The sequence below is a fragment of the Xyrauchen texanus genome, chromosome 14 (assembly GCF_025860055.1).
Source record: "Xyrauchen texanus isolate HMW12.3.18 chromosome 14, RBS_HiC_50CHRs, whole genome shotgun sequence".
NCBI lineage: Eukaryota > Metazoa > Chordata > Actinopteri > Cypriniformes > Catostomidae > Xyrauchen > Xyrauchen texanus.
This window is the reverse complement of record NC_068289.1, coordinates 27,591,309-27,613,761: the sequence shown is the minus strand read 5'-3', so window position 1 is coordinate 27,613,761 and position 22,453 is coordinate 27,591,309. Positions and strand designations below refer to the sequence as shown.

Sequence of the window (22,453 nt, the reverse complement as noted above, 5' to 3'; positions counted from 1 at the left end):
GAAGCTTCATGTCGATTTCCCATACAAAAACTCTGCAGTTCTGGCAAACTAGCTGCAAACTTGCCACAAATTTGCCACAAATTTAATTATTTTCACATGCAAATGAGCTTGTGATTCACTGCAAAAGTTTGCCAGAAGTTTGCAGCTCTTCACTGAAAGTGGTGAACCTGCCAATTTGCGGCAAATTTGCATGTGAAAATTATCAATTTGCGGCAAATGTGCCTAATGGTGATCCTGTAGGATAAGACGATCAAACAATTCCATAAACTTGCTTTGGAGGGCCTAGAATATTATAGAGGCCTAGAATATTATAGATACATGGGGTGGGTTCTTTTGACTTGGACCAGCAAGCCACTACCTAGCAACCACCCAGAACAACCCCCTAGCAACCACATAGCAAGACCTTGGCTATCATCCACGATACCCTTGCATTTTTATTTATTTATTGATTTTTGCACCGAAAAAGCACCACTCACATTTTTATTAGAGAATGTAAAAATCTAGATATTTTAAATGTATTTTCTTTCTATTGTTCTTATATATCTTCAGTGTAACTGACGGGTCCACAATCTTTTCCCACAATCCTAACTCCATCATTGTCGTCATTCACTACTTTCCACTGTTTATTCTGTTCCTCAATCACGACCCCCCCAACCCCAACCCCATACATCTCATGCTTCATCCATTGATTTAGCATCATCTCAGGCTCCCCAGTGTGACCAGTGCTACACTTAGAGGAAGTCCAGCATCTACATCCTGTCAGGTTGATGAGAACAATTAATCATTTCCTCTTTTGACCTTTACAAATACTCTTTGCCAGTGTATATCTTTGCCTGTTTACAGTAGTTTGTACATAATACATGAGGGCTAGAGAATATGTACACATGAGAACTGAATTGTTTTACAATTGGCTTGTTTTGTCTTTGGAGATGTGACCACTATTTCCTTAGCTCTGTTGAGGGCACTCTGATAACTATAACACATAAGTGGGTGATTCTATGGTAACAATCATAACCTTTTTGATAAATGTCATGGTACTGTATTGGTAATCATGTAAAAATGAATCTGTCAGGTAACACTTTACAATAAGTTTCCATTCATTAACATTAGTTAATACAATAGGTATCATGAACAAACAATTAACAAAATACAGTATATCTTTTACAGCATTTATAAATCTTTGTTAATGTAATGCAATTGTTCATTTTTAGTTCATGTTAGTTCATTAATTAATTTTAAAAAAAATTTTTTTAAAAAATTTATTACTACTGTATATGTTGAAATTAACATTAACTAAGTTCAGTCAGGACCTCTTCTGTCAAATGAATACTAACTTGAATACTGAATGAATACTTAATTGATTGTACACACTATAATCTGTTGGTATTTGGCAGTATGGTTCTGCTCTGAGCAAACTGGGTAAACTTTTGAAAGGCTATTGTGTGTCTACTGGTTGGCTGACCAAACCAAAGTTGCCATAACAATAGAAGTAAATACTTGGTATCGTGAGTCATTACTTTCACAAGAGAACTTTCAGAGATCGACCTTCGCTTAATAATTTTTCACCTGACTCATATGCACTGGCTTACATTAAGTTGAAATTAAATGGCAATGACTCATTATTGACAACAGAAACTTGGAGCTTGCAATACTGGCTCCCACACCCATCATCATCGTATGCTTTTGAACCCTTTGTGCCACTAACTTCCATAGGCAATCACTCAGCATTCATAAGAAGTCTCGATTTTCAATTTGAGGAAACGGAAGCTTGTATCTGCTAGTACGTACGCCTGTTGCGGCTTGGGTTCCCTGTCTCACATTCTTTTGTGCATGGAATCTATTTTCCCAGTGGAGGGTTCTTACCTCTCTTCCAGGGACTGTCTGGAATTTGTCTCTTGGACAGTGGTTCTCAACTGGTTTTGCTTCAGGACCCTGATATTACATTGAACATCAATTTGTCACTCAAAATTGCCATTTAATTTTACCAAATTTATCCTTGAAATCAAACAATGAAATTAGTGAAGTTATTACAATGAACTGCATAGGCCCAATGTGAAGGTTCACCCCAAAATGAAGATTCTGTGGATGTCAAATAACCTGTCCATGTTGGCACCAGGGGCGAAAATTTCATCAAAATGTTGGGGGGGACAATAAACATAACAATTCTCAGGAGCAATTTTTGAAGGGGACACCAAGGTTTTTTTTGTTGTTGCCCCGTTTGTATTATGTATTATTTTATTTCTTAAACAATTATTTTAAGAATATATCATTATATTATTTACAATACACATATTTGAATGATATTTTAGGGGGGGACAACCCTCAGATAGGGGTGTCCTGACTCCCCCGACCCCCCCGCGATTTCCGCCTATGGTTGGCACCTACTGTAACTAATATAGCCTCTACCAAGTAGCAAATTAATTTGTGGCAAAATACTGTAAAAATTTGAATGGATGCAAGGCCTATGACATCAACAAAAAAGATATGGTAAAACTTTAGATTTTTCTTTACAGAAACTTTAAGTGGTGGTAGATGACCTTCACTGCCCACATCTCATCAACCACCTGGTCTTGCTGGTTCGCAGTTTACAACATCAGGAAAATCAGACCTTTCCTGTCTGAACATCCTGCACAGCTGCTGGTCCAAGCTCTGGTCATCTCAAGACTGGACTACTGCACAGCTCTGTTGGCTGGCCTCCCAGGTAGCATGATTAAGCCACAGACGAGATGTACTGCTGCATTCTGTATCATATATACAGAATGCAGCAGTGCATCTCGTCTTCAATCAGCCAAAGAGGGCTCATGTCACCCCACTATTGAATTTACTCCACTGGTCACCTGTAGCTGCCCGCATAAATTAGTTAAATGGAAATGTTCTTTAAAAAGTTGAAAAGTCTATTTATTTTGTTATCTTAAAGGGGTAGGTCACCCAAATATGAAGATTAATTCAATCACCCTCATGCCCTCCCAAACTAACGTATGACTTTCTTTCTTCTGCAGAACAAAAAGAAAGATGTTTTGAAGGATTTATTATGTAGTTTTGTCAGTATAATTTAATTCAATGTAGTACAAAATTATAGCACTCCAATAAGGACATACAGGTAGCATAAAAGTAATCCATACATCCATAAATCTCCAGTGTATTCCATGTCTTCTGAGCAATTCAAAGAAATACTTTGTATTAGAAAGGGATTCAAATGTTTGTCCTTATTCACTGTAAATCTTGACATCCAGCCCATGTGAAACACAGTGACTGCAGACTTCAAGAGGAAAATGCTTTGACACACGGTTGCCAGGTACTCAATATAGCTATCAATGTAAATTTTAGTTTTTACCATCAACCATTTAGTGACCGCAGTACATTTGAAAGTATCACAAAAAACTAAACTCATGACTCTATCATTTTAACTTTTGTCTAGATTTTCAAAGTAACCCAACCTGAAGTGAAATACATGAATGAGGCAACACTGTCTGGTTCGTTTACCCCACTCGAGATATAAGGGTTATTTTTATGCTACATTTATGTCCTTTTAGGAGATGAAAGTTTTAGATCCCTTTGACTTACATTGTATGGACAAAAATACCTCATCCATTCTACTAATTATCTTAATTTGTGTTCTGCAGAAGAAAGAAAGTCATATGAGTTTGTTGTGGAATGAGGGTGAGTAAATGATGAGAATTAAAAATTTTGGGTGGGTGAACTATTCCTTTAATTACAATATGCACAATGTTATGGTGAATTTCATTTTATTTACATTTAGTATTGGGTTTTTTTTACCCCTCCCTGCTGCTGTCAACGACCCTTTCAGAACAGATCTACAACCCATTTTGAGTGGCAACCCAACAGATGTTATCATAGGTCTAGTATATGAAATATATTCATATACTAGACCACAGGTCTAGTATATGAATATATGAAATATACTAGAAATATATATATGAAATATATGAATGTGAAATATATATGAAATATATGGTGAAATATATGAATATATGAAATATACTAGACCACAGGTCTAGTATATGAAATTAAAAAATCAGAGACAAATAACTTTTTTTTTATTCCCAATGAACCCATGATAACATTGTTTCACTTTTGTTTTTGTTTTATTATAGTTTTGTCATTTTTAAATGTATTTGATTATAATTCTTTTTACTATGTAAATTAAATACTATTTGGCCAAATGCTCAAAGCTTTTCTAATGGACAGCTATTGTTGGCACATGTTCCATATTTAAAATAAGGTCAGTCAAGTACATTGCTCAGACAGTTTGGCATTAACCAGAGATTAGTTGATGTGAGGGTGTGACAGGTCTGTTCAGAGGCCATGTCACCTCCATCCAAAATCAACATTTGTTCTCCTCGTATACACAATTGCAGCTAGGCTGCGGCAGACCTTACGCCTATCGAGGTGTTCTTTATGACCACAACCCATCAGCTGGCACAATGACCACGACACAGTTACCTGCTCCAAATACTCATGAACACTTACAGTCAACTCTCTTAATCTCAACATGCCAAAAATAATCATTCAAACGCACACACTAATCAGAACGTTAAGTTGGCATGGGCTGATGTCCACTTGGGGTGATAAAAACTGTGTATAAACATCTCATGTTGGTTTATTCTGAGTGAACAGTGTGTGTGTGCATTGGGGGAAGTGAAGAGAATGCTTTTGTATATTCTGTTAAAATAACCAAACAATCATTGGAAAGGACTGACATTTTAGTTCCCACAGGAAGTAAGGTTCAGTTTGGGAATAATAAGGGAAAATGAAGAGACACTGGAGGTGTGATCAGGGTTGAGATAGGACAAATGGCTTCAAGTTTAAGAATAGTTTAAAAATTTAATAGTTTATAAAATACATCATAGGCACTCAAATTTCCATAAATCTTTATTTCCTTAAAATAAGACTCCTTGTGTCTATAGCATGCTGAAGTCTGTACATTCACTTAGCTAAAAGGGAATATTCATTTTAAACAGAGTAGGGAATTGCTGTGACTTAAATGTAAAAGTTATTTCAGTATGTGCATGCTATTAGATATTGTGAAAATGTACATTTTAAACCTCATGTGGGATTGTGTGGGTATTAATATAACTACTGTATGTATATTTTTTTATACTCTTATTTTTTATTTTAATTGTATGTGTATTATATATTGTGTGTATTGTTTACTGTACATTGTATATTATTATTGTGTTGTGTAAGTATGTGTACATTTGATATGTAAACTGTGTTGTGTAAATATGTTGTTTATTGTAATTGGTATATGTCTCGTCACTGTCATGACTGCTATGTTGCTCGGAACTGCACACAAGACTTTCACCTACTGTTGCACTTGTGTACATGGTAGTGTGACAATAAAGTGATTTGATTTGATTTTTATATTATATGAATTACACAAACTGCACTACTTTTGAATGACTTTAGCTTAAAAGCGGCCTCCAAACCTTTGGACACTCAAGACAAATTTACTGCATGAATGTAATTTATGTAGCAAAATAAGTGGCATCTGCCAACATTTTATGCTAGACCTTTTCACAGAAATTGTTCAAACAATTTTTGGTCATAATTTTGAACAGCACATCAGTTGTTTTATTAAACCATTAAAAACATGACTTATATTGTGTTGCATGAAAAGTGTGCTTGTGGCACATTCTTTGAAGTATTTGTTGAATGGTCATTTTGGTGTTGCATGGATAAAAGTCAGTACAGTGAAATTTTTCTTGTGAGTTTGCCCTGGCTCATATGGTCCATATATATATATATATATATAAGTTTCCAAGTGCTTAAAATGCCTAATCTCAATTTAGAAAAACAGTTTATAACATAAACTTAAAGTTAAGCATTCCTCTTAAGTGTCCAATGTTTAGAATAAATCAAATTTCAACAAATCACATCTAAGCATAAAGTGGTCAATTAAAAGAGAGCAGGAGATCTATTGTGGTAGATTAGTATTTGAAAATTGTTTTAAAGGTTCATGAGTGTCTGCTGCATTGGCATAGTGTGAGTTCACGCCTGACTGCACATGCATAGAGTCAATGCTTTACAATGACATCATGTCTTTCTGTGTCACCCATTCAAAGGCAGCCCTATAGCTTATCCTGCTAGTGTCCACTGTATCAACACACAGACTTGTTTTTATCAGCCTTATAAAAGCCATTTTTAAGTTTTAAGAGATTCGCTTTGTTTTTGAGGTTTATAAATTATATTTATTATTTAATTGTGAATATATTATTTTTACTTATAATTGCAAATACATTTAATTTAGGCCTACTTTAGATTCACTTTTCATTTACTGGGGTGAATAACGAAAAACACGGGGAATCTAGCACAGAGCACAACAAAATATGCAAGAACTGACAAATTAACTGGGGAAACAAGGGCTTAAATACACAAGGGTAAACAAGGAACACCTGGGGAAACAATCAGGGAATGAGAAACAATCAGGTAGAAACAAGCAGTACCAATCATAAAATGAAACTACAAAGAACTACAAAAACCTAACAGGAAACAGGAACTAAACAATAACTTCAACATAAAAGCACAAAAACAAAAGACAACAGGGAATATGTGACAGTTAAGCTTAATTTAACGAACCAAATAGCTTTCAGCGGTGTTTGATATAATGGCAAGTGATTTTCTAGTACCAAATTATCAATTTAGCAAGATTATTCAATGTTAAGGTGTTGGAGTTATGGCTGCTGGAAATGGGGCCTGTCTACATTTGATCAAAAATGACTTTTTTTACATCAGTAATCTCCTAACTATACTTTGTGATCAGTTGAATACCACTTTGGTGAATTAAATGACCAATTTTCTTCCAAAACAGCAAAATCTTTACATTATTCCAAACCATTGGCCACCAGTATATATATATATATATATATATATATATATATATATATATATATACACACACACACATATAAAAATTACAAGTAAACATTTTAATAGTAATAATGTTGGTATGTTACTTAACGGAATAGTTTACCTAAAATGTTACATTCTTTTATCATTTACTCACCTTCATGCTGTCCCAAATGATGATTATTTTGAAAAATATCTCAGCTCTGTGGATGAGAGATCCATTTTTAAGTCCTTGGATTTTTTATTTTTTTTTTTTTTACTATAAATCGCCAACTGCCAGTGAATGTAGAGATTTACAATTTAAAAACAATTCTGAAATATGGATCTGTTTTTCACCCATGCCTCACTACAGACGATTTGGATTTAACCACTGGAGTCTTATGGATTACTTTTATGCTCCTTTATATGCTTTTTGGAGCTTCAAAGTTCTGGCCACCTTTCACTTGCATTGTATGGAGATGTTCTTCTAAAAATCTTAATTTGTGTTCTGTAAAAGAAATAAAGTCACACATCTGGGATGCATAAGAGTGAGGAAATAATGAAAGAATTTAAAGTTTTGGGTCAACTATCCATTTTAATAATTATGTTTAACATAATGGTTGTAAAAGTTCAATTTCAGATTTAGATCAGTTCTGTTGTCACTGTGATTGTCATCTAACAAACACTATGAGTGTTCAACATCACATACAGGTACACCATAAATGTGTTAAAAAATGATATATACAAAATTAGCACCAAAAGTTCATATGTGACAAGTCATAAAGTTTTGTTCACCTCCCTTAGTGTTCTGCGCCACAGTAGATCACTAAAAAGGATTTGCGTGTTCGTTTTAGGGTTTGTTTTCATGGCGAAAAGTTGTTGAGCGGGGGGGATTGCCAAACTTGATCACACAACCTTAAAGCCCAAGCCTCCCAGATCTCATGAAAATTCGTAGATATTTTAGGAGTTGGCTGTTTCGTATGATTTCATACAATTTAGTTCTTATGAATTTGAACGATTTCATCACATGCAAATGCCTGGATGTGTAATGCGGAATTTAGCACAAGTTCTGCATGTGAGGTGTGTCAAGGACATGCTTATTAATATTATGCCCTTACCAAACCCCTTATATAAACCTAACCGATCAGCAGAGTGTGTAAACATGACAGAAAGCTGTTACCGTATGTGTGACAGAAGCAAGTAATTGTCACGTATTAGATGAAAACGATGTCCAGCGACGTCATTGGCTGTAGTGAAAGTTGTACGAATTCATATGAGTGCAGTCGTATGATTTCATACGAACTAGCCAAATTTAGAAAAGTCATACGAATCCTTACGATTTCGCCATGATAGCGTGCTGCATTTAAATGCGGGAGTAAATCCCCTAAATTTGTATTCCTTATGTATACAGTGTAGGACTGACTCCTGCAATTGTGATGATTGACAATTGATAACCATAACACTGCAGCATCTTGTGTCTGTTAAACACTAATCCCACTAGTTTAACCCGTTTTGTGTCAAGTAACTTGAGTAACTTTTAAAATGCGTAATTTATTTAGATATTTATTAATGGGACTTTTATGGCACTGGAACATTACAGCAGCGCTTTGTCACTTGACTCAATTTCATCACTCATCATCAACAAGTGCATTCATGCATCATTGCCCGTGCATTTAAGTCTAGGCCCTCAGTGGATTCATGTCATTAAGAAAACAGTTTCACATCATGAAATCATACATTACATGACAGTCAACTAATAATACCAATTTATATTTTAAAAACACATCCACGCATGAAAGACAGAACAAAGGAGGTCTAATCCCAAGAAAAAGCTCTCTAATAATATTTATGATTTAAATTTTTCTTGCAATAAAAACAAAAATTCGTCAGGGTACTCAAAACTTGATCGTACACTGAATGCTCAATCAGCCTAATTTACACTTAGAAAACTCCTGATGTTGATATAACAATGCAAAAAGCACTAACCAATTTACTTGAAGTGAAAATCAGTCCTCCATTCCTATTTAATCAATTGCACGATCATGCAGAACATTCAAATGTTTTTTAAATCCATAATGATCTCTTTCTCAATAGCAATAACAGCAGTGATGACAGCCGACTCGTCAGCAAGGTCTTTCGCTCTTGGCTTTCAAATTACGTACATCACTTAATGCGTGATTGCGTCACTCAAGGCCAGCTAGAAGGCCTGGACTAGGACGTATCCTAAAGACCACACCCACAAGAACAAATAAATTAATCTGATTGGCTGATGAATCTGAGAATCTGAAAGGCCTGATGAGGTGGAGCCACTGATCTATAGATCTATTGATCTATAATTATCTATGATCTATCTATATATAGATCAGTGGGTGGAGTTCAGACTCATGCGCTGCTTCGGCTAAGGAGGATGCGATTTGTGAAACAGTTGTCACAATTTGCTGGTAAGCATCGAGCAATAAATTCTTATTGGATAAACGTTTTGTTTTTTTTGCTATTCATTTGTAGATGATTTAGGAGTGGAAAGTGATTGAAAATACACAGGCAAAAAAGTCAATGAGAATGACAGGATAAAAAAATATTTATTTATTAGGCATTTTAGGCCAGCAGAGAAGGCTTTGCTTGCCCAGAGAAATCGCCACTGCTCATCATTCAGCAGCAAGCACTCAAAACAAACACTTCCACACTGTGAAAATGAAGTTGCAGTAAGTTGTGGTGATGAATATGATGATAAAGCTGGGTTGTTTGCTGTGGTAATGGTCAGTTTCAGAATGATTCTGTACCTGCGGGCTCTATTTACCTCAGTTTTTAATTATACATTTTATATATCAATACACCAGTTCTTATAAATCCATGTTGCAAACCATCTACATTGGATGCGAGAGATGTCACGTCACAATGCCATGCGGATCCATTGTGCATCATTGATTATAATGGGAGCAATTTGTTTTTGACATAAAATTAAATCAGTAGCAAAACTTGAGAGCTTGCATATTTAGATTTGAGAACGTACAATAAATATTTGTACTCGTAAGCTGAAAGACTAGTAGTTGCAGACAAGTAGTCACAAATGTGTAAAATGACAGTCACATAAATAAAATTACAGACACAAACTTGTATGACACATTAACTTTTGTATTTAATTCATTTTCGCAGTTCAACTAGGGCTGGGCGATACATAGAATACCCATGACGTAATCACAATGATTTTGCTGACAATGTAAAATTCAACAATATTGTAAATATCGCAATGATTTTAATGAGCCATTTATTTGGTCATTTAGTTTCGTAGAGTGCATCAGTAGACTAATTTCACAATCCTTCAGGGCTGTACAATTAATCAAAATAACACCAAAATGGAGATATGATTATATAACTGCCAAAGACCGTGATTAAAGACAGATAAACACGGTCTATGTGCGCTTCAGAATGAACCGGCAGCGACACACTGATCTGTGTGCACGCGCTGGAACGGCGGAGCTCATGGGCTACTGTTTTTGGGCAGTTCACCTGCATTGTGAAGTACTTAAGGTTAAAGCATTCACACAATTCCAAACATTAACAACTATTAAGTTATTATACAAATTTACAAACGAAGAACAGCAAAGGAGAGTTTGACAGCAGAAGACGTGAAACTCATAACTGTCAATGCCCTTTCCGTTTCATAATAAAAGCTCCTGGTGAAGGTGAAATAAACACGATTGCATGCAGTGTCAAAATAAAAACCTCAGTTTAGGGTGAATTAAATAGGACAGAAATATATTAATTTATCCTTAACAAATATTATCCTGAAAATAATAAAAATCTTTATTATATTATAATAATAAATTTGACTTGGTTCCAAAGTAATCATTTAGTATTATGCAATATTCATCTGGTTATTCAAAAGTAACTATTGCACACCTTGTTCATTCACAAATAAAAATTTAAAAACATTGTTTAAAATATGTAAAAATATATGAAGGTAAATATGATTTTTATTAAGCTTCCATATATGATTGTATGTTAAAAATAAGTATAAACATTTATTACATTTTACTCTTTCTTGTGTTCATTTAGTGAAAAACTGTGGGAAATATGCCTTCATAATTTTTAAATAGATTTGTATTTACTACCTTTAAAATATTGATTCTACATTGCTACAATGGCTGTTTAGATGAAATGGTTCCTCTGATTTAAAAAAAAAAAACACATGCTATTTCAGAGCAAAAACATAATTATCAAGTTATATATCAAATATCATCAATTTGCTGAAACATATCGAGATATAAATTCTGAAGCCATATCGCCCAGCCCTAAGCACAACCACAAATCGGCACTTACAGCCTTTCAAATCTGGCACTGCAACTTTCAATCTTCATGCCTTGACTTTTGCAACTACATTAGCGAAACACTTGCAGCAAAACTCACTTGTGCACTTGTAAAATCCTGATGCGAGAGAACAAGACCAGTGTTTGGCGGGGGAGGGGAGGGGTCAATGAAGTCCTTTTATTGTATGATGCCTAGCCAATGAATGCCAAACACGAATGTTAGGGATGTGTGAAAATAATTTCACTTGCCTTTTCAGCAGATTCCTTCAATCTGAATTGCCAAGAGTAAAGAAAAGATGTTTTGCACATTATAAAAACAATGCTGGTATCATAATCAACCCGCTTTGTTTCATTGATGTCTGTTCTAATGAATTTGACACAGTTTAAGAGCAATTTTAACGGTTTCACAGAAAAACTTGGGGCATTGGTTTGAATGGGAACTGGCGATTACACTTGTCAAAGCAGTTAATCACAATCGCAATTATTTTATTTTCAAAATGTTACTACTAATCTATCTTCAAATATTCCGTGAGAAACAGCAGCGCCTCTATGTTTATGTATGGGGTCCTGTGCCAGTTGTTTTCTTTTATTAGGTCATAATAAGCTGAGGTTATTGATGCTTCAAGGTTAACAGCGGGCAGTCACTTGCACTTCATCTTTATCAGCACACTTGGTTGTGATTGGTTAATGTTGTCTATTCTGTAGGCCTACACCTATATACACAGAATGGAGAAATGTCTGGCAGTTTATTAATTCTTTCCTTTATTAAGTTATTTTATTCAGTTTACTTGCATGTCTTTTTAGTGTTGTAGTGCATGAGCCGCGTGGCAAAAATTGGCTTAACGCCGAAACTATCCGCTCACTGCAGTGTCTGGGACACGTCAATTCGCGACTCACGCTTGCAGTGTAAACAGTGTCAACTGTTAATATGTGTGCCGAAATGAAAACGTGCCACTTACGCCCTGCTCATGGAGCATGTGAACCCGGCGTAAGAAAAACTCTGATCTAAAATAAGCCTTAACATGCCTCTAAACACAGAGATATGGTGCAACTTTTCATTGTATTCTTATGATCTAAATTTTTTTGTCAGTGTATATACTGTAAGCCAGTGGTTCTCAACCATTTTGACTCAAATCCCACTCATTGTCTGATAAAATATTCGAAGGCCCCCCATGTAGGCTATTAGATATTTATATTATAAAATATATCTATAATTAAATATTTCCTTAAAACTTATAATTGTCTAGAACTGTATATTCTTCATAAAAAGCAAGCTGTTGAAGGGAGTTGTAAAATTTTTTGGTATATTAGTAAGTTGAAATATGATAATTATATATAAATTCTAATAATCTATCATATTTTAAATAATTTTAAGAGATCTTGAGGCCCCACTGGAAGTTTGCTGAGGCCCCATCATGGGTCCCTACCCCCTGGTTGAGAACCACTGCTGTAAGCCACAGAATGTTAGGGACTGACATACTTAGTCACCATTCACTTGGAAGTGAATGGTGACTGAGGCTAAAATTCTGTCTTAATTGTGTTCTTTGAGATTTAGAACATGATTGTGAATAGATGATATCACCATTTTCTAAATAATTTTAGAATTTCACATAGGCACATGATTCATGCATGCAAGGTGTTAATAATAATAATCCAATCGGAAGTCACTGGCTACTTGCTAATTGAGTATTCTTTTAATTCAATACTTTTTACTCTTACTCAAGTAATTGTTCATTATATTATTATTATTATATTAATATTTGTACTTTTATTTCTACTTGAGTAATTCATTTTTAAAAGACTTAGGACTTTTACTTGAGGAGAGTTTTTGGGTACTCTGCCCACCTCTGATTATGCACCACAGATGTATTATCATCTGAAAATGTTTCGTTGGCTGCCGTCGACAGAATTGCCGTGTTTTGTTTATACACGTCTAAATGGCTGTTGTCAAACAGCGGGTATGTGCTCTGGTCTGTATTGAATGTTTACCTCAAGAAAGCAGGGCTGATGAGAGAAACTACAAGAAAAGAGAGACTGGTATATATGAATTAATTGAAGACACCTACCTCTTTTTATGTAATTTGTGCCAGGAGAAGACAAACATCTCACATGCACCATTAATCATGTCATTAACAACTAGTTGTTCAGTTTAACTCCGTACACACTGAATTTTTGAAAATGTGGTTGTCACTACATCACTTTGGGAGTTAATGCGGTTGTAGAATGTGGTTGTCACTCCTGTATTTTATCTCTATATAACTCTGTGTGTACAAAACAGGATTAAGCAATAAAAGGTGAACTGACAACCAAATTTAGCTGCAGTGTGTACGTGGCCATAATGTAATTGGGGGCTGAGCCCCCCAAGATTGAAATCATATATTCACCCCTGCTTCAGACACTCAAACCTATAATGTCTTTATATGATGACACATTTTCAGACTTTGTTCACTGGTAAGTTCATTATTTAAATATAAAACACGTACTGTACAAAAAGACACTATGAGTTACACTGACTTTTCAGTCTTCCATTAAGCTGTTCAAAGTTAAGTGTTCTGTCCCCACTATCTTGATGTTTGGTCCTAATGTACACAGCAACCAGTCAAACGTTGATGAGATAATGTGCAGCATGGAGAAATTAACTGTGTAACTTGGAATAACTCTGTGTACGTTGCTTCAAACATTTCACATTGACTGTCAATCATGCGTTTTCCTTCTCAAAGAAAATTGTAGTATAAATATTTCTCCTGACAACAATAATTCAACAGTTTAGATAATTGCTAAACAATCACAAACTTAAAATAAACCATACCCAATCTGATAGGCTTTTGCCAACTGTTGCATGGTCAGGACTGCCATTGCAAATGCAAGAATTATAGTGGAATAATATATGCATTTGTATGTGTATTTGAATACATTTTCATTGTTCATATGATCCCTTTGTCTAGATTTGGTCAAATTTATTTTTGTTTCAAGACCTTTATTTTTGCCCTTTTAATACAGGTTAAAACATGTAAACCTACAAGCACACACACACACATATATATATATATATATATATATATATATATATACACTACCGTTCAGAAACTTATTCATTATTTATTATTATTATTTTTCACATTTAAGGATAATAGTATAGTCATCAAAGCAATGGAAAAACAGAAATGGAACTATGGGAATTATGTTGTGACTAAATAAAATCCTAAATAAATCAAAACTGTGTTATATTTGATATTTTTTAGCATCTTAAAAGTAGACACCATTTGCATAGCATTTGCAGAAACATACTCTTGACATTTTCTCAACCAGCTTCTTGAGGTATCACCCTTGGTATTGAATGAGTATCAACAGTATTGAATGAGTTCCCATCAATACTGAGCACTTAATAGCTTCTTTTCTTTATTATTTGGTCCAAGTCATCCATTACAAAAACTTTTTTTTTATATACAATTTTAGTTTTGTAATGAAATAAATTAATATGTTGGCACAATTATATTTGTGTCTACAAAACTAATTTCAAACATTTAAGCATACGCCTTCAAATCAAAAGGTTCATCAGTCAATCATTGTTTTGAGGAATGAAGGCTAAACAATTCTTGAAATGGCCAAAAAACTAAACATTTCATACAAAGTTGTACACTCTTCAAAGACAAACTGGCTCTAACAAGGAAAGAAAGAGACGTGGAAGGCTAGATGTACAACTAAACAATATGATAAGTACATCAGAGTATCTAGTTTGAGAAATAGATGCCTCACATGTCCTCAGCTGACAGCTTCATTGAATTCTACCTGCTTAACACCAGTTTCATGTACAGCAGTAAAGAGAAGACTCAGGGGTGCAGGCCGTATGGGAAGAATTGCAAAGAAAAAGCCACTTTTGAAACAGAAAAACAAAAAGAAGATGTTAGAGTGGGCAAAGAAACAGTCATTGGACAACAGATATTTAGAAACGTGTGTTATGGATCCTAATCATATTGAGCATTTGTGGGATCAGCTATACTGTAAGGTGCATGAGAAGAGCCCGACAAGACAACCACATCTATGGCAATTGCTACATGAAGCATGGGGTGAAATGTCACCTGAGTATCTGGACAAACGGACAGCTAGAATGCCAAGGATCTGCAAATCTTTCATTGCTGCATGTGGAGGATTTTTTTTTAAGTAGTTTTAGAAGTTCTGAAAAAAAAAAATTCAAATTGTAATAGTAATTTTTCAAGTTATTAGTATCCTGACTATACATTGTGATAAGTTGAATGCCACTTTGGTGAATAAAATTCACAATTTCTTTCCATAAGAGCAAAATCTGTACATTATCCCAAACATTTGGCCTCCAGTGTATATATAACTGGTGTATAACTGATTATCTACATATACCTTTAGCATATAGCCTTGCCTATACAAGTTCACCCAAAAGAAAAGAAAGTTTCTGTCATTTACTTAACATTATGCCGTCTCAAACTTGTGTGACATTATTTCTTCTGTTTTATGGTTTACCTGTATGCTGTTGTTTATTGGGGTGGCTGTGGCTCAGGTGGTAGAGCGGGTCGGTAGAGCATGTCAATCGCAGGGTTGGCCGTTCGATTCCAGGCCCACACGACTCCACATGCTGAAGTCTCCTTGAGCAAGACACTGAACCCCAAGTTGCTCCCAATGGCAGGCTAGTGCCTTGCATGGTGTATGAGTGTGAATGTGTGTGTGAATGGGTGATTGGGACACAGTGTAAAGTGCTTTGGTAACCTCTAAGTTTAAAAAAAGCACTATATAAGTGCAGACCTTTTACCATTCTGCAGAAGAAAGAAAGTCATATGAGTTTGAGACGGCATAGATGAGATCATTTTAATTTTGGGGTGAAATATTCCTTTACAAATCTTGGTGTGAACCAACATTGACAAGAATGTGTTTGGCCAATGATTCAGCTGCACAGGAAGTTTTTAACAGCGTATTGTTGGAGTTTATCGATGTATGTATGTGTTTGAGCTTCCTGGCCGATGTCATAAATATGCCATTGCGCACTTTTGCCCCTTTATCACAAAACCATTAAACTTACCTCTAACACCCAGCTTTCCTGCATGTGTGTGTGTGTGCCCAAATGCTTTATCACCATTTCCTAAAGCTGTCTACATTTTTAAATATAACTGTTATCATAGCAAGGTCTTTTGGCTTAGAATGCACCAACACTTTTTGTCCTTGTTGGATCTGTGGGTGGATAATTATTGTTTTGTATCCTACCGTGGAACAGACACTGTAACATTGCAGTGCTACAAGTGATTGTAGAAACCATGTCATGAGGTCTGTGGCACAGGCTTACCAGCTATAAAAACTTTTAGCCCCTCAGAATAGTCTATAAATCTAGAATGCCCTTAAAAAAGTTAACATTTTACCTTTAGTATTTTTTTTTCATCAACATTCACTTTGATAACTAGAAAAGACCATAGTTTGTTAATTCTGTACACTGACAACCATAAAAAATTCAAAGGGATGGATAGTTCACCCATAAATTAATATTAACTGAATATAATAAATATCACCCTCATATTGTTTAAAACCCACATGACATGAACAATATTAAACTTGGTCACCATTTACTTTCATTTAATCTTTTTTCCATGCAATGAAAGTGAATGGTTAATATTCATTTTTGGGTGAACTTTCCCCTTCAAGTCAATAGAACAGTCTAACAACAAACCACCAATTGGTTTTCATCATCTGATTGATCCTTACATGAATTTTGCAGCTTTTGTATTGTTTTGATATAATAGTAAACAGTACTTTATGCTCCATTTTTGTAAATGTGTTCGCTGGGTTTGGGACTTTGGATAATGTCCTGTCTCTTTGGCCCCTCTGGCTGTGGGTCTGTTGATCCTATTGTCTTCTGCATCAACACTCGTGGTCTGGTGCATAAAGGGCATCTGGTTAGCAGCTTAGACTCTACAGCAGGCATGAAAAGCAGCCATCATAACCCATTCCCTCACATCTGCTCAGTGGTGCGACAAGGACGAGTACTGAGTCTGGGTGACAGGGGAGAGGAGTTAAATTTGCCCCACAGGGCATCAGAAGCAACGGACTACAGTGCCTGAACTGGAACCACCATTGTGAAAAGGTCTGTTTGAGCTCAATTCACCTTGGCTCTCCCATTTAATTAAAAGCCATTTACATTCAATAGTAGGTTTTGTACTTAGAAAAGGTTTATTTTATATCAAAGATGTGCAGGCTTATATTGTTGATTGTGAGCCCATTGATGATGTGCTTTGGCAATGGCATAACTGGGTGTTACACATACCCTGGTCCTGCTTGTAAATGATCAGTCTAATCAATATCAGGTATTTTGTTATTAAGATTGCATACTTTTTAGTGAACAGTTTTAGTTAGTGAATAGGTCAACTTCTATAGTCTTACAAACTACATTTTGAAATCTTTGGATTTAAAACACAACAGCAACATACATGGAATGTATCAGATATCTAATTTGCAATCTGTATTATGTAAAATGCTCTTGGATCATCTTTTCCCCCCTCCACCCTAATTCCCATTTATCTTTCTTATACACAGCTAATACACAACAATGGGAGATTGGAGTTTCTTGGGTAATATTTTAGAGGAAGTAAATGAACACTCCACTGTGATTGGCCGTGTTTGGCTCACAGTGCTGTTCATTTTCCGCATTTTGATTCTGGGCACAGCTGCAGAGTTTGTCTGGGGAGATGAGCAGTCCGATTACGTGTGTAACACAAAGCAGCCAGGCTGTGAGAACGTGTGCTATGATGAGGCCTTTCCAATATCCCACATTCGTCTCTGGGTTTTACAGATCATTTTTGTATCCACACCTTCACTTGTGTATGTTGGCCATGCTGTCCATTACATCCACATGGAGGAGAAACGTAAGGAGCGTGAAGAAGCTGAGATTAGCCACCAACAGGAAATAGCAGAGGAGCGTCTCCCTTTAGCAACTGATCAGGGAAGTGTTCGCACTGCCAAGGAGACAAGCACGAAAGGTAGCAAAAAGTTCAGACTTGAGGGCACCCTACTTTGCACCTACATTTGCCACATCATCTTCAAATCTCTGTTTGAAGTAGGCTTCGTGGTTGGACAATACTTTTTGTATGGGTTCCGCATCCTGCCACTGTACAGGTGCAGTCGTTGGCCTTGCCCTAACACTGTGGACTGCTATGTCTCCCGGCCAACCGAAAAGACCATCTTCATCATCTTCATGCTTGCTGTTGCTTGTGTCTCACTATTCCTCAACTTCGTGGAGATCAGCCACCTTGGCTTGAAAAAGATTCGCTTTGTATTCCATAGGCCTGCTCCAGCACAGTTGGAGCCTCTTGGTTCACCGGAGAGGAGCCTTCCATTTCTCCTAACTACCCCTGTCCAAAAAGCCAGAGGCTATAGGCGCCTTGAAGAGGATAAGAAAGACAAGGTTGCACACATTTATCCACTAACAGAGGTTGGTATGGAAGAGGGCCAGTTTTTCCAACCTCAGGTGGAGAAGGAACAGAAAAGCAGTCAGGAGGGAGTTATTCCAACAGCACCCCCTGTAGAGGAGACAGTCATATGCGATGAGACTCAGCCCTCATTCATTCAGGTCATAGAGACAGTCCCAAAGCTACCACAAGAGGAAAAGTTGCCACTTCAGGAGGGAGATGAGGTAGACAGCCTAAAGACTATGACAGCATTGCAAGCAGTATTGGAGGAACAACCAGAGGCTGACAGTCTGGAGGAAACATATTTAATTTCATTTGAGGAGTGTTTGGAAATAGAACTAGGGGAATTAGCCTGTAGAGAGTTTACTGAGGAAAAGTTAGTGACAGAGAGTAGCTTAGTTGAGGGTGAGTTAACACAGAAGGAAAACTTTTCAGATGTTAGAAAAGAGCCATTTACATTACAAGAAATTGGTGGAACAGAGGAGAACAACTTAAAGGTCAAGGTGTCAAGGGAAGAGGGGGGTTTACCTGACGTGATGGAGGAAGGGACAGATGTTGAGGAGTCTGATGGAGAGAGAGAACTATGTCAGATAGAGCCTTTTATTAATGAGTATGTTCTACAGGAGTTTAAATCTTTAGAGAATGGGAATGTTACTGGGGATCTGGACATCTCCAGTATATCCATGGGAGCACGAGAGCCAAAGGCTTTAGGGGAGGTTGCAGGGTCAAAGGAATTAGAAAATGTATATGACATTGTCAAAGCTTATAGGGATGTAGAAGACAAAGAAGGGGATAGTGTTAAAGAGAATGTAGTAGGCACAGGAGTTAGCGGAGCAGTAAAGAACTTAGTGGAGACACAAATGGGTGGGGTTTTAGAGGATGTAGAAGACATAGGAGTGGGCGGAGCTGAAGAAGATTTAAATGCAAGAAGGGGTGGAGCTCTGGAGGGTGTAGGGGATACAGGAAGGGGTGGGGTTTTAGAGGATGTAGGGGGAACAGGAAGGGGTGAGGCTTTAGAGGATTTAGTAGACACAGGAATTGGCAAAGCTATAATGGCTGTCGTAGATGCTAGAAGTGGTGGCACTTTGGAGGATGAAGTAGACATAGGACTAGGCGGAGCTGTAGGGGATGTTGTGGATGCAGAAAGGGGTGGAGCTTTAGAGCATGAAGTAGACACAGGAGTGGAAAGAGTTGTAAAGGAAATTGTCAATACAGGCAGGGGTGGAGTTCAAGCGGATGTGGGGGTTCCAGGAAGGGGCGGAGCTTTAGAGGATGCAGTGCACACAGTAGTGGGTGGAGCTGTAGATGATGTTGTAGATGAGGAAAGGGGTGGAGCTTTAGAGGATAAAGTAGACACAGAACTGGGCAGTGCTGTTTTGGATGCAGGAAGGGATGGAGCTTTAGAGGAAGAAGTAAACACAGGAGTGGGCAGAGCTTTTAAGAACAGAGTGGATGGAGGTAAGCATCAAGCTGTAGGAAATCTGGTCAGTACAGATGAGGATAGTGCTCTTGAAAAGGTAGTTGATTCAGGTAAGGAGAAAGCTCTAGATAAAGCTCTAGAAGTTGCAGTGGACTTAACACAGGTGGAAACCTTTGGGAAGGAGGGGGTATCATTGGAGATGGAGGATCCAGAGGAGGACAAAGGTTCTAGGGGGTGGGATGGGTCAAGGAAAGAAGAGGATTTTGTGGAAACTTTAGGATCCAGGAAGGAGGAGATTTTCCAAGAATCACAAAGCTTGGAGGTCATAGAAGAAATGATGGATGCTTCATTTATAGCTTTGGAACTAGAGACAACCGAGAGGCTTGAGGAAACAAGACCATTAAGTCGTCTCAGCAAAGGGAGCAGTAGAGCCAGGTCAGATGATCTAACAATATGACTGACCACAAAAAAACTTAGCCAAAGAATATACAGACACATTTTCTATTCCAAATTGCCACAGCAGAACCAGCTGACAAGCATAGTTTGACAAGATGTTACATTTTAATAAGTTTGATAAATATTTATAAGAAACATATTTTTAAATGTTCATCTTAATCCAGACTTAATATGTAAAAAATAAAAATTGTGATTCACTGCTGTTTTACTCCATTTAATACAAATCCCATGCAAGATAGTCAGTCTCACATTGTAAATGTGTGCCTTATCTATCTATTGTTTTGATCTATATACATTGTTATTATATGTTTTTTCCTGGTCCATAGAATTATATGCATTATTACAGAACTGCTTACCAATGAATTTCAAGTCCATTATGGGTTTTTATATGATTTTACAACATTTTTTAAATGGGATAATTGAATAAAGTATCAGACAAATGTTACTCTCCCATAATTTAGTTTGGGTCTGGTGGTGTTGTTGTTTTTCACTTTCAAAAACTTTCAACTTTTCAAATGTAGATTGTATCATTAAATACTGAAATTAAGGATTTTTATTATTTGGGTAATACTCACCAGGTACAATTATGTTTTTTCTGGTTTATATGTAAAGAAATGTATGAGGACCTTAAATAAAGTTATCACTATGGTTGATGACCAAAGAGCCATGTCTTTGTCTGTTGTGCAATTTATCATATTAATTTAAGTCAGCATAAAGCATTGTTATAATTGACCCCTATTTGACATCAATAGAATGAGGCACATGCACTTGGATAGTAAAATTGCATCAGCAGGAAAAGTATAAAAATGCATTAACGCCAAAAAAAATTTGACTGAAATTAAACATGTGGGACCTCTAGCGGTGAACTACATATTACCTTAAAAAGGTATAACTAATTCAAATGTTTTTAATTATTAATATAAAAAATGCATTGTTTATGCAGTTATTTAAAAAAAAGCATACAATTAATTTGAATAACACATATACACAAAGATCAGCAATCAAACAGTGCCGAATCAAAAGAGAAAGTAAAATATAAAGTACACATCAGTGGTAAACAAGTCGAAGAAGGATGTGGGAGGAGATCTTTTTTTTTTTCCATGATAGATAATCACACAGTAACCACATTTGCACATGACTTAGCTGCAATTTTAGTATCACATGACTTACTGAAAACTACACAGTCTCTATGATTGCCCTGTAATTGGACACGGCAAATAGTGAATTTCTACTATGGCATTGGTAACTAAACATTTTTGCATTTGCAATAATGCTCCATCCATGGTGTCGGTGTAAGTCAAAGATGATAACAAAAAATTACTGAATGCTGTTTATAAACTTGACACTAGTTTGATGTATAGTTGTTGCATTGCTGCTGCACAGTCACACTTTTGCAATGTTTATGCACACATGAACACATTTATGCATTTACAAGTAGACAGAATGTCTGCAGAGTGAGATTTGTCTTGCTCAGAGAACTGCTGGAAGGAGTTTACTAATATAAAAACAAAATAAATACATATAAAACGAAACTCCTGATGGATGTATGAGAAAGTTTTCATCTCAAGCATGTTTTCATGACCTTCCATGTTCAAATTCATGAGTGAACTAAATTCTGACAATCTTAATGCAAAATGTTCTGCCAGCATGATTGTCATGGTACTCAGTGCCTCAAGTATCAAGATCTCAGTATTATACCTTTTTCTTAAGTATTGTCCTCATTATAAAGTCTATGATGTGAAGCATGTTGATCAGCTGCCCTTTCTTCCACTCTCTGTACAGATCCAACAACTCAACTCCACCATGGCCTTCCTGAACACACTGAAGACTGTACAAAAATAGAAAAATCAACAATATAAAACAACTTTCATACATAAGGGATTTAAATATGTATTATCCCACAAATGATTAAATAATGAATACTATATTATGTTACACTAAAAATAATGGCTTTTTCACTGACCTTAGGAAGTGACTGCAGTATATTTATCCACCACAGA

At 36.2% G+C, this 22,453-nt stretch overlaps 1 protein-coding gene across 1 annotated transcript; it reads left to right on the top strand.

Annotated features, from left to right (window-relative positions):
- Positions 1-17,718: 17,718 nt before the first annotated feature.
- LOC127655115 (gap junction alpha-8 protein-like) lies at positions 17,719-21,070 on the top strand. Its single transcript, XM_052142746.1, has 2 exons — positions 17,719-19,525; positions 20,072-21,070. Exons 1-2 carry the CDS (start codon positions 17,719-17,721, stop codon positions 20,452-20,454), a joined length of 2,190 nt encoding a protein of 729 aa, XP_051998706.1. The 3' UTR covers positions 20,455-21,070.
- Positions 21,071-22,453: the final 1,383 nt, after the last annotated feature.

Excerpts from the sequence above, each read along its gene's own strand:
- LOC127655115 (XM_052142746.1), top strand. The coding sequence starts at position 17,719 with ATGGGAGATTGGAGTTTCTTGGGTAATATTTTAGAGGAAGTAAATGAA. Across the intron at positions 19,526-20,071 it reads AAGGGGTGGAGCTCTGGAGG|ATGAGGATAGTGCTCTTGAA; the intron begins GTGTAGGGGATA and ends TGGTCAGTACAG.